The sequence below is a fragment of the Musa acuminata genome, chromosome BXJ3-5 (genome assembly GCF_036884655.1).
Source record: "Musa acuminata AAA Group cultivar baxijiao chromosome BXJ3-5, Cavendish_Baxijiao_AAA, whole genome shotgun sequence".
NCBI classification, from domain to species: Eukaryota; Viridiplantae; Streptophyta; class Magnoliopsida; order Zingiberales; family Musaceae; genus Musa; species Musa acuminata.
Genome location: NC_088353.1, coordinates 52,511 through 65,720, shown reverse-complemented (window position 1 = coordinate 65,720; position 13,210 = coordinate 52,511). Strand labels below are relative to the sequence as shown.

Below are 13,210 nucleotides of genomic sequence, written 5' to 3'. Positions count from 1 at the left end.
AATGACCTAAGGATATAGTATGTTGGCAAATCATGGGGGGCGACATCATATGCGCAGCGGAAGAACAAGAAAACAAAAATCCCCGATTCCCAAAAAGATGTTCGTCGTCGTGCGAAGATTGGTGCGCAAAATCCGCAAAACACAAAACTGCGTATAGAGATTGTGTTACCTAGGGAGATCGTATATCCCTATTTCCTTGCAAATCCTTAGGAGAGGGTGAAGGAGGTCAAGCGTCCTCCTCTCTAGCGGTGATCCACACAGCAGGGTTACGATGACCCTCCTCAAAACTCCAGGCCTACTCTGAGGTGGAGAGGGAGGACGCTTGACCTATGCGGTTCCCTCTTCAAAACTGAAGTTGACAACCTGTGCGGTTCCCTCTTCAAAACTGAAGTAACAATACCTTAACACTAACGATTGTTAGTGTCTCCTCTTCGGGCGTTCAGCATGTCTTCACCTCTAAATGTCAGGCTGTCAACTTTCAGCAGCTTTCGATGATGAAGGGTGTTGATCCACAGGTTGTGCTTCCCACATTTTAGGTGGCTTCAAAGTCTATAATACTGCAGGAGAAAGCAACAGATTTTATATAAGCAAAAGACATAACCCAACCAACATGCACGAGATATATTGCATGCATGTCGTAGCCTTGTGCTTCTTTCGGACACTTGGAAAGAGTGACAGACTTCAGAGCTTCCCGAGAGAAGAAACCTTCACCTAGTGATTTCTTAGAGCGCAGCATATGTTCAGAATAGAACACTCTCAGTCCTCCTACATCTGAAGTTTTTCTTCTATGACCATTAGATCTCGTCATCTCACTCGGGATGCTTATCCTATTAATGTTGTTGGATGCGTGATTTTAATGGTAGTCAGAAAAAGAAATCCAAATAAAACATCACTGGATGCTTGTTCCATGGACAGTCTACTACGACGGTTCCAAGTGGTGGGATGCTCCACGTTAAGACGCTTGCCAAATGACTTTTTTTTTTTTTTCAGTCGATTTCGGGCTGTGATAGCTTCTGGTATTTGCTGCATTCAGGCTGCAGAGTTCGATAGCCAGAGAGAGGCTGCATGCATGCATGCATGCATGGGCCATTCTCTAATAGCATATGCGCTATGTCAATCTTTTACGTACTTTGCGCACCATACACACACACACACACACACACGCCGTATGTTTCGCACTCCAAAATGATATTTTAATTTTCAGTCCATTCCAATGGGATGAAAAATGATTCGACATAAAGTCAAATATCATGAAGGCTTGGTGATCTTGATCGTCCACCACCCAACACAAACATTCACAAGACTAGGAGAGGAGAGGTCTCTCTCACAATAATAATATCAACAACAACAATAAAAGACAATGAAGAAAAATAGACAGAAGAAAAGTTACTATATGCACCACATCTTGTTTTCATTTTCTTCTTCTCTCTAACCTTTTTCTGGTTCCTCATCCATCCCTTCACTTCTTGTTCGGAGTGCACGCAAGGCAAATGAACTGATTGGCCAATGGATCCAACCCCTTCAACGGATAGATAGATAGATAGATAGATAGATAGAAAGAAAGACTAGCCTTGTGCATAGACCGAGATGACCACCGTGTAGACAGACATGACCAGCTGGAGTTAGCAGCTACCGACGAACATGAGTGAAGAGCTCTCAATCTCTCCTGCCATTAATATCAAGAGAAAAACCAGGAAATCTCCAGCCATGCATTCTACCATCAGTCTACTTTCTGCTTCCCGTTTTTGCATTGGGCCTTCGTTTCCCATCGATGCCACCTGAGATTGGCTGTCTAGTGGAGCGGCTCACTGTTTGGCCAGGCGCATTCGATATTTTCCTCGATGGAGATGGCAAGTGGCTGCGACTTGCTGACCTGTATTCACAGCCGATGAAAGGATTACAAACATTTTATCAAGTGCTCACAGTGAAAAGGATCGAGAAGCCAAATCTTGCTTATGATCACGGCCATGTACTGTTGAAGTACATTCAGTTCACTACTACTCTTCGGTGATAACAGAAAATAATATATTTATGCAATGGTAGATAGCTAGGCAACTTTTGTTGTTCAGTTAGAGCAAGAACCAAGACCTAACATAGGATGCACTTTAATCTTACTACTGCAGGGGTGGTTTGCTGCTTTAAAAGTCATATGACGTGCTCTACCTTGTGCTCTAATGCAAGTTGTTTGATATCGATAGTGTGTGACTCACAAATTAGACGATCTATTCTAGCATAAAAATAAAGATCGTGTTCTACCGGTAGTGCTCAAATTCGTAGCAACTGAATTACCTTACGTCGGAGCTCTTCACTGAACCTGACTGAGGCCGCTTGATCCTATCGACTGCATTGCTACTTTTTGGGAGATTGGACTGCGATAGCACATCTTGCTCTGAAGATTCACTTGTTGCAAAATCCAAATCATCCAAGTCCTCAGTTGCTATACAATTAGCCCGACTTCTGTGCTGATCCCCGAAGGCTCTCACATCAGGAATATATCCCTGGTAAAATGAATCTGGCACATGTGGGTTATCTCCTTCCCAGGCACTCAGGGCATCTTCGTTCTGGATGACATCCTCACCCGTTTCTTTGCTTCCAAACTTCAGAAGTTTGGGATATCTTTCTGGCCAAGAAGAAGAATCTGACGCTGTCAAAAGGTCTTGGAGATCCATATCTGCTCGCTCCTGCATGAGTGCTGAACAGCTCCGCACCTGAAGTGTCAAGAAACAACCCAGAATTAAAGCATCAGATCCAAGAGCTCTCAATGGAAACATCTTTGTCACCATGCATTGAGATGAGATGAGAGAGAGAGAGAGAGAGAATATTTGGAAGAGATCCTAATCATAATAAGACCCTTGATGACATATGTGGCCATGTACTAATCATAATCAGACCCTTGATTACATATGTGGCTATGTAATTTCTTTCGAGCAAAAGCTAACATTCCTGATCCAGAAGCTTTAAATTCATAACCAGATATGTTAAAAGTCGAAAATTCAATGTCCCAGCAAATGCCTATAATTCTATAGGCTTACAGTTGCTACATATGTGAATTTTGACACAGCATTTTATTCTACCAAATATCAAGTCTTCCAGGCAAATCTAAATATTTGCATATTCAGGACAAAAGACACAACAATCTTCCACACTAGAATAAATATACCTCTATGTTTCCAAAATCCTCCATCGTCTGCATATGGTTTGGATGTGCAGGAGATGTTGCACCAGATTTCATCCCGTATATATCAGGGCTAGACATTGCACTACGCAAGTGCTCACTTTCTTTCTTAGCTAATGCTGCTTTAAGGCTAGCTACCTAAGCAGAATGAAACAAAGGCATAAGATTAGGATAACCAGGGAGCGGGAGCAAATTAACAAAAAAAATCATATGTTAGAAATTGATCTGCAACTCAAGAATGAAAAGGAAATACCTGCAGCCTGAGCTCCTTGACTTCCCCGTTATCTTTGTTTACCTGAGCTGCACCAAGCTCGATCATTGCAACCCGTTCAGCAAACTTGAGTGTGCTTAGTGTCTCACTTACTGCATCAACCTCAGGGCTTATGTGGACAAACATCAATGTTTTAGCTTGCCCTCCTGAGAAAACCAAAATAGCATATGATGACTCCAGAAGAATGAGTTACATGTAGAACTTAGAAAATCACATTTAGGTATTACCTAGAGAATCTTGAAGTAGTTGTGTAAGTTTGCTATTCCTATAAGGAATATGTGAACTCTTCTGAGCAAGGGCAGATATCACATCTCCTAAAGCTGCTAGTGATTTGTTAATATGCTGTGCTTCTTTTAGCCTGTCTCCTTTAACTTCAGATTTATTAACTCTCTCACTACCTGCCAGATCAACTAAATGCATACATCCTCTAACAACAACCCCAGATGCCAACTCTCTTCCTTGAACATGAATTGTCAAGCAACTGTAAACCAAAAAATCCATTGGTCAAACACTGTGAAAGTCAAAGCAAATTCCTTCACAAGTATGACCAGACCTGTGAGAGCGACTGCTACGGTCATTCATGGAGGTTGCACTAACAGCACGATTTTTTTGACCAATATCCATTAGCTCAATAACCTCAGTTGTTGATGTGACAGGAACCGAGTTTGCATCAGGCACAGCAAATCCTGTCTGAGAACTATTACGGATATCTAATGTATCAACATGTAAAGGTTTATGTGGACAGAATGGAAAAAAGTTCTATAAAAATAGCTAACATTTAGTCCATAGAAAATAGGTTGGCAATTCTAAGGCGTAAAAAGTATAGATAATCATGAATAAACAACAAACAAAAGATGAAGTATTACAAAAACAAGATCTTATAAAAGGATATCTTTTGTGAGGGCCGTCACTAGCAAGGAGATCTCTTACTTGCTCGTTGTATATCTCAATCATCTGAACAGAAATTTCATAACAAAATGTGTCTTTTCTCTCCTTTGAGATATGGAACAAGTCATTTAATGCCCTATAGTTCACTCCAAAACTCTGTTCCGTAAGTACCTTAGGTCCACTCTGGATGAAAAATTAAGTTCGAACGGACAAATGACAGTGAGCTAAACTGAAGTATTTCAAGATAAATATTCATATCAATGTCATTACCATTGTATACGTTTTTCCTGCTCCAGTTTGTCCATATGCAAAGATGCAAACGTTGTAACCATCAAGAACAGAACGGATCAAAGGTTGTGTGTCAGAAAAAACCTCCTCTGCATTAATTTAAAGGGGTTAATTCAGTGGTTTGCATTAGAAAATTCTAAATGAAACTGAATATAGAGCATCAAAAACCTTGAGTAGCAAATGGGCCAAATACTTTGTTGAAGGTAAAAGATTTATGCCCTTCTTTCCCATATTTTGGAGGGGTAAGAATTGTAATACTTCCATCATCAATATGACCAACAGTGCTCAGATTAGACTGCCCAGGCAAGAAAGGCCTGACACGGCAATACACCCTAATGTTCCCTATACAAAAGAAATTAGTAGAAGCATTAGGTTTGCACCATCTAATAATTAATCTTAGGATCCAGCTATAATATTACCTTTAAGATCCTGCACTTGATTGTATAACTTTCTATTTTCCTCGAGTATTTTATGATATCCTTGAACTGCATGAGCTAGGATCCTCATATGCTTCCCTAAAAACGATGAAAACAAGGGCCTTCAAGGTACATATAACAGTTCTGATCTTCAATTCCAACTGATCAGTTAATTATCTTACCGAGATTACTTAATTCCTCAGAGTATTGAGTTTTCATCAATTCTATACCAGCTCTAGTGGTTACAAGTGCATCTTTCAGTTCCTACATAGGACGTCAACCATCAATGTGGATTGATGAACTCAACCATAATGCATCCTTCAAACAAAATGACCGCTATAGAGCATACCAGAATTTCTGTTTTTTGTCTATCAAAAAGTAGGCCTTGCTTTAGGAGCTTGGTACTTGATGTGTGTCCATCAAAAAGTAGGCCTTGCTTTAGGAGCTTGGTATTTGATGTCTCTCCATCCTTCAAGCTTATACTAAAACTCTCATCTTTTAAACTTGGAGAAGTGCTCTCTGCCTTCACCATCTAAATCATAGAAAAACAATTAGAAAGGCACATGAATTTATCACGAGGTACTGAAGTCTAATAAATCACAAATCATAAATGAATTTTTTGTAACACACACAACCAGCAATATATTTGGTCTAATGAATACCACAATTAGTTTGATAATTATGACTTTGTTGGATTTTTCCCTGTACGAAATAGGACAAGGTACCTCTATTTCACAACAACTGGATGAAGTCTCTGGTAAATTGTTTTCTTCAGATAAGGATATTGTTCCATCAGTTTGATCCTTTGCAGTTGTTGTAACCTAACAAGATTAGTAATACCAATTGAAGTTATTCCAAGAATCTACCAGCGGCAAAAAATAAAATTTATTATCATATATTGAGTTGAGGAAGAAAATCAAGCAGGTTTCGGGAGAAGATGCTGCACAATCATTTTGAAGATAAAGTCAGTGAAGAGAAAATAAGTAATACTCATTAAGTATAAAGATAAAAAGAAGAGAAGCACTCTTGTTCAGATAAACAAAGCAGTATGTGAATGACCAAAGTACAAGGGTCTACCAGATCATTTTGGCTTGCAATCCGACACTCGAATTCTTGCATTACTTTGCTTAACATTGACTCTACAAGCTGGGAACAAGGAAAACAATTTTCACCTCATATCCACTATGTACTGTTAATATTTGTAATGAATTAACTTACCGATGGAACTTCTTCGGGCTTCTTATTTGACAGAATGGTGCGCACAAGCATATTCAGAGAATGTGATGTCTGTGAACCATATCACGCATGTTTTTAGTTAATGCAGGATCACTCAATTCATTGTATAAATTGTGACCTTCAGCTTACCAACCATTTCAGTGGATTCTAATGAAAAATCAATGCTCAAGTTCTCTTCCACCGATACACTGTCCTGGATTTTGTCAGCTGATTGATTTCTTGCAAGGGAATTCATGAAAGGTTCAAAGTTTCTCCTTGCAAAATGTTTACCACAGCTTGAAGGTTTCAAAACCCCACCATACTTGCAGGAACCATTTCTGCCTCCTTCTTTATGCTCACCATAGGATTTAAGAGCTAAAACAGAGTTCACGACCCGAGAGCCTTTACCACCCTGTACTCCAGCCAAGATAAGAAATAAAAAATTAAAAAGAAGGCATGCACGCTAAGGACGATCAAATCGAATGGGCAACGTTATAGAAGAAGAAGTGATTATGGAAAGGAACATGTAAAAGAATAATTAGTTATAAAACTTAGAAATTTAAGATTTTTAACTTGTAATTCAAATTTTAAAATAAGGAAGAACAAGAGAAAAGCTAATTAGCCCAAGAAAAAGCCACACTCGTTCTAGATCGGACGCCTCAAATGTTGGGAGACCCAACTCTTCCAGGGCATCAAGGAAGTTCCTCAAATTCTCGAAGTACTGATATGCTGACAGAGCAGCACCATCTGGAAGGAGAGTTGGATCCACAGGAGCTTCTACCACCTGGAAATGATATGATTCGGGGAGGGATCACGTCATTAGACAAAGGAAGAAACAAAGAATCCACTGCGCGCCTCCCAGAAAAGCTAACCTTGGGCACAGCACCAGGTTGATCTTTGTTGAGTGCATTGCAAAGAACAATCCCGTTTCTCAGCCCAAGCCGGAATTCCTCCTCAGTAGGCTCTTCTGGCAAATCTCTCGCACCAACAACCCCAACCATCCTCCTCAGCCATCCGGCTGCCTCGTACCGTCTCGTTGCTGCAATAGCAAATAGATAAATAAAAACTCTATTCATGATTTCACGGAACCTGATCGAGATAGGTGATCTTTTCCGGGGGGGGGAAGTATATAAAAAAAAATCAATAAAAAAATCTGCTTAATATGATTGTTTGGATGAATCAAAAGCAAAAGTATGTTCATCTCTGAGACAAGTCCAGCAAAAATACTCAGCAATTGCTTCATTGTATTCGTATTTTTCGAAAGAAAAGGAGCATCTGCGCGGAAGAACAAAATTTGATGATAAAGAAACTCCAAAACAGTGTGGGTGAAGGAAAGGCGATCATAAGCATTTGGTAGCTCTCTCATTGATCTGAAACCATTTGAAGTTCATCAAAAACGAAAAAAGAAACCTTGTTCGATCGGCATGCCTTAGAAGACATGTAAAAGACTGAAATGATAAGCTGAATCACCTGCTTCCTCCTCCTTCCTAGAGGCCAGGTCGATGTCGCTCATCATCGTCCCATGCTGCTTCAGCACGTCCTCCACCACCGATAACGAAAGAAACCCCTCCGACGCCATTTCCTCGGGCAACGGACGCACCAAGCAGACGTTCCAAGCGCCCCAATCCAAGAACAGAAAGCCCAGGCCCCAACAGTTGCAAATTCACCAAGTATCCACGGATGTTAGAAGACGCGGCGTCTCCCTTCAGGCTGCCCTCCTCCGCCTCGAGGAGGGAAAAGGTAGAAGAGGAGGAGAAGGGAGATAGGTTTGCGCCCCTTCTCTCTCTGTCTCCGTCTCGTTCTCTTTCCGAGCCTCTCTCAGTTCGTGGCTTGGATGAAAAGGAAAGGGAGGGACAGGGTGTGGGGGTGTATTAATAGCGGAAAGGGGCGGAGGAGGAGGAGGTATGAATTATAGCTTTGAGGTGTAATTATGCATCTTTCCTTAATGTTTTCCAATTACGACCGTTTTGTGCTTAAGTTTGTATGTGCCACATAGCAGCGGATGACCAAATCCTATTTGAATTGGTTTGCTATTTTTCAGTTGGCAACCTGTAATAGTTGAACCTGTATGTATCAGAATTCATGCTCTCGCTTTTGATCGGAATATATATATACCATGGCACATGGAACGTACTTGTGAGTTGTTAATTTATAGATTATCCTCAATAGTTAACTATGATTAATATTTTAATTTTTATATTTTTAGAAATAGTATTTGGGTTCCTATAATTACGAAGGTAAAATATTTAACCATAATTCTTCTTACATCGTTAACATCGATCGAAAAAAAATCGTACATATAAAAAAATATGAATAGAAAAGATAAAAATATAATTTCATTATCCTTCCAAACTGCTCACCCTTAATATATAATGCCTTCCTGCTCGCTTGTCGCACTTACTCGCTCATTACTTGTCCGCTGCACTTCCTCACTTGCCGCACCTGCTCACCTGTTGCTCGCCCATCGCTCACCCACCGCACTTGCTCACTTGTCGCTCGCTTACTTCTTGTCCATCGCACTTGCTTAGCGACGAATGAGCAAGTGTGGCGAGCGAGAGGCGGGTGAGCGGGTGCGACGGGTGAGTAAGTGTGATAGGTGAGATGTGGGCGAGCGACGAGCGAGCAAGTGCGGTGGGCGAGCGATAAGCAACACGTGCGATAGGCTGTGTGCAAGCAGTTCGGAAAGAGGAGAAGAGGAAATCAATAAAAATTATATAAAATTAATAATTTAAAAGTTATTTAAATTATATTTTTATCCTTTTCATTCGTAATTTTTTTTTTCATGTGACAACACGTTTTATTTTTTCTGTCAATAAAATAGAATTGAGGTTAAATGTTTCACCTTTATAAGTATTATAAAGAGTCCAATATTATTTTTTAAAGTACAAGGATCGAAATGCTAATCATAATTAACCATAGGAGGTAATATGTAATTATCCTCTCTTGCATGGTATGTTTCTAGACAACATTTATGGTTAAGAAATTCTATCAAAGAAGGGAAATTTATCATGAGATTGAAGGCGTTACTACCATACATATGTTTCATGATACATCGAATTGAACACGGCCATTTTTTCTGCTTTTCAACCTTTTATCATACATTAAATCTAAATCGGAGTATTTCCTCGGACAATAGATATTTTCGGTCAACTGGCTTCATAGAGAGGTAAGAGTTGGTACAACGTTAGCAAGCCTCTATCGACATGTCCACATAAACACAGCCATTTAATCTATCTTTTTTGGCATTTTCTTCCATGTTTTCACAGAGAAATTATGAATGGTGAGGTCTTTCTCTCTCTAAAGCTATAATTCTTATTTAAGAAGTGGTTCCAACTTGTTATTACATTGAAGTCAATTCGGCTTGGTTTAACATTGAAAGTACAAGTCCTTTCTTGAGAGTTGACACAAAGGACTGTTGTATAGAACTGGCCTACGGCACGAGCATAAAGAGCTTCTCGTGTGTGGAGGGGGCGAGCTGGTCTTAGGAAGATGATCTGCCTTGGCTGTGGGAGTTCTCGCAATGTCTCTTCAGCTACGTCGAGGATCCTGTATTACAAGTCATCGTCAGGGGAGGTTTCGGTGTGGTCCCTTCGATGCTTAAGTCAGAGAGATAGGAAAAGAATAAGTTAACTATATTCAGAAGAGTGTGGTATTCACCCGTCTACCTATATTTAACCTAAGGTTAGGTTTTTATACTTGGGTGCCTAGTAACAAGGATAAGGATGGGTGAGGATCCCCCCTGTCCTACTCGTTAGGTGCCATTATTGGAGGCAGTATTACAGGTGTCCTGCAACCCAATCACGTGAGTGATAGAATATGTGATACGTTGCATAATCTCTTTTGGTTATTATGATTATGATATTTTCTTACTTTATATTGAATTATATATATATTAATATCTTTCGATCTGTGCAATGACAATTGGATCATAATTAGATCATAATAATGAGATCAATTTGTCTTTAAACACATACTATAAATATTTTCGGTCATAGGTTACTCGAGAGGGACATTGAGATAACCGGATAAACTAATGTGTCATATGCCCGTCTATATGATGGAGAAAGCTAGTCTCATAACTGCTTGTGTAGAGACACTAGAGATATAGTACAGGTGCTCATTGGAGAATGAGTTCACTGAATGATCCGCTTACGAAATGCTAGTTGGTTAATGCTATCTCATCATCAGATAGCAATTTCGTAATTTCAGTTGTGTATCTGGTCCTTAGACTTGAAATACCAAGAATGCATTGTATGAGTACTTTATTCTTTGATATCAAACTTATAAGTCTGAAGCTTCTAGATATAATACAAACGATCATTGGGAATGACAATCAACCTTACGAAGGTAATTATGTGTCAATAGAAGATCTTCTACTCTCGGTATCATGAGAGGAATATCTTGTGTATTCTCACTCAAGCGAATCCTCGGTTAGGGTCAATCAGATCATGATGAATCTGATAAACGTGAGATTCGGATTGAGAGAGGAGTTCTCTAGGAGAATTTGATTAGAGTGAGATTCAGATAGATTCTATATAGGCCTGATAGTACTATGTATGATATATGATTTTTGAGATATTAGATGGATGAAGTACTATATGTACACAATAATTGAGGGCAGATAGGTCCAAAGGATTAGATCCCCTTATATCGTTTGAGAACTATGGCGTAGTGGCCTAGTATGCCCATAGTCGATGAATTAAATAAATTATTATGAGAATAATAATTAATTGAGTCAGAAGAAATTTTGAGTCAAAAGAGGTTCTAACAGGTGTAACTCACGACAAATTCAGTATTGAGCTTAGAGGGTCACACACATATGGTGGACAACGCGACGAATAGATGATTACATATAAGATATCCAATAAGTCATTATTTTAATGGATCTAATAGAGCTTAGAATGGTTATTGGATAGGGATCCAATATTCATTAACCTAAGGATAATTTGATGGAAATCTAATACCCATTAAGGTATAATCCATTATGGTAAGTAAAGGGGCTCTTTATAAATAGGAGTTGAGACTCAAAGGGTCATAGGTTGGACCCCTATAGTCGCCACCCTCATCATCTCCTCCTCCCTTCTTCATCCATTCGACTACCCCCTCTATAGTGCGAGAGGACAATAGGAGGAATCGATCCCTCCTTGTAAGTTGTTGTATGGTGGTGTGCGATTATGAGGAAAGAATGCGTTATGCAAAGAGGTGCATCATTATTGTGTCCATCATGTGGATCACCGCCAGAGAAGAGTTTGTGAGAGCTCCTTCATCTATATACTAATATGATCTTATGGGATATATGAGTTCCCCTAGATGAGAACATCTCACACCCTTTATGTAGTTTTTAGTTTCTTGAGTTTTACGCTTTCGATCTTTACATGATAATTCGATAAATCCGTTTTGGGAAACCAGTTTTATTTTTATTTTTCATATGATGCTGCTTAAGGTTTTTCAACAGTGGTATCAAAGCCAGGTTGCTCGTGCAATGATCGATTATTGACTACATGTTGTGTAGAATCGATTTTCTTGTAAATAAGTTGTGTTTTCGCCGATTTAAGATTAGAACAGCAAAGTTTTTGGTGTATGAAGTGTTCTGTCACCCAAAAACTTATTAACATTAGATATGATAAGGAAAGCCTTGGCCGAGGGTTGCTTGTAGCCTTGGTGGCCAGGAGGACTCCTGGCCGCAAGGGCAACCCTAGCGACTAGGGTTTCCCAACCAACCAAATGTGATAGGTGGCCAGGGTTTCCTGGCCGCCAAGGGCACCTTGTGACATGGATTAGCTAGGGTTTCCCAAATTGGATTAAGGGTTAATCCAAGTCTAATTGATTAAGAGTTAATCCAAAATTAATTAAAGAATTTAATTGATTCTACCTAGTTAGTCTGTATAAACATGATGTGTCTTGTAGATAGATGATCATGGACCATATACGATGTGTGTGTATATATGTGATTATTATTGAGGCCTACGAGCCTCCCTCTCTCTCTCATTAATTAATCCGATATATATTTATATCTCTCTTAGAGTTGTACCTCCTCTTGATGAGATCAAGATTTCTCTTATATATGATATGTATATGTTTGGGCCTACGAGCCTTTAATTGAGTTATAAATGCATGAGAAAGCACAACGGTAAGGTAGAGGTGATGGGGAACGATGAGGATGAGACGGATGATCACTTGATATGAAGATGCGTCGAGACACATATAGAGATTTTGTGAGTGATCATGCCTTTTGGCTTAGGCCTAATCATACTAGGTTCTAGTGTGGATGTTTATATCTGATATATATATTTATTTCTACATATTATATATATATATATATATATATGTGCGTGACACATCATATTTAACTACGAGACTAAATTAAATAAAAAATACCTCCAACAATAATATTAAGTCAATAAACACAAGGCAATGAGATTGACCCATATGGCCTTCCGTCATTATATGTGGAAATCATTTTTTGACATGGACTGAGTTAGTTGAGTCCCTCGAGACTCACCTATATTGGGATTTGAGATCTTGCCTATAACATGGAGATATCACTAATGACCTAAGGATATAGTATGTTGGCAAATCATGGGGGGCGACATCATATGCGCAGCGGAAGAACAAGAAAACAAAAATCCCCGATTCCCAAAAAGATGTTCGTCGTCGTGCGAAGATTGGTGCGCAAAATCCGCAAAACACAAAACTGCGTATAGAGATTGTGTTACCTAGGGAGATCGTATATCCCTATTTCCTTGCAAATCCTTAGGAGAGGGTGAAGGAGGTCAAGCGTCCTCCTCTCTAGCGGTGATCCACACAGCAGGGTTACGATGACCCTCCTCAAAACTCCAGGCCTACTCTGAGGTGGAGAGGGAGAGGAGAATAGGAAAGGCAAGCAAAGACTCTAGCCTATGAGGCTGTGAATCCCTCCTATTTATAGAGATCCCATGTCAAACCCTAATGGGTCCT

General features: G+C 39.6%; 1 protein-coding gene across 1 annotated transcript; it reads right to left on the bottom strand.

Annotated features, from left to right (window-relative positions):
• Window positions 1-1,186: 1,186 nt before the first annotated feature.
• LOC135638094 (kinesin-like protein KIN-14P) lies at window positions 1,187-8,097 on the bottom strand. Its single transcript, XM_065151043.1, has 19 exons — window positions 7,724-8,097; window positions 7,126-7,292; window positions 6,894-7,037; window positions 6,408-6,665; window positions 6,257-6,325; window positions 6,116-6,184; window positions 5,764-5,859; window positions 5,388-5,570; window positions 5,221-5,302; window positions 5,042-5,137; window positions 4,791-4,964; window positions 4,605-4,711; window positions 4,339-4,517; window positions 4,000-4,161; window positions 3,674-3,927; window positions 3,429-3,592; window positions 3,161-3,313; window positions 2,290-2,708; window positions 1,187-1,873 (listed from the first exon to the last, which is right to left on the bottom strand). Exons 1-19 carry the CDS (start codon window positions 7,830-7,832, stop codon window positions 1,726-1,728), a joined length of 3,033 nt encoding a protein of 1,010 aa, XP_065007115.1. The 5' UTR covers window positions 7,833-8,097; the 3' UTR covers window positions 1,187-1,725.
• Between the last annotated feature and the right edge of the window lie 5,113 nt (window positions 8,098-13,210).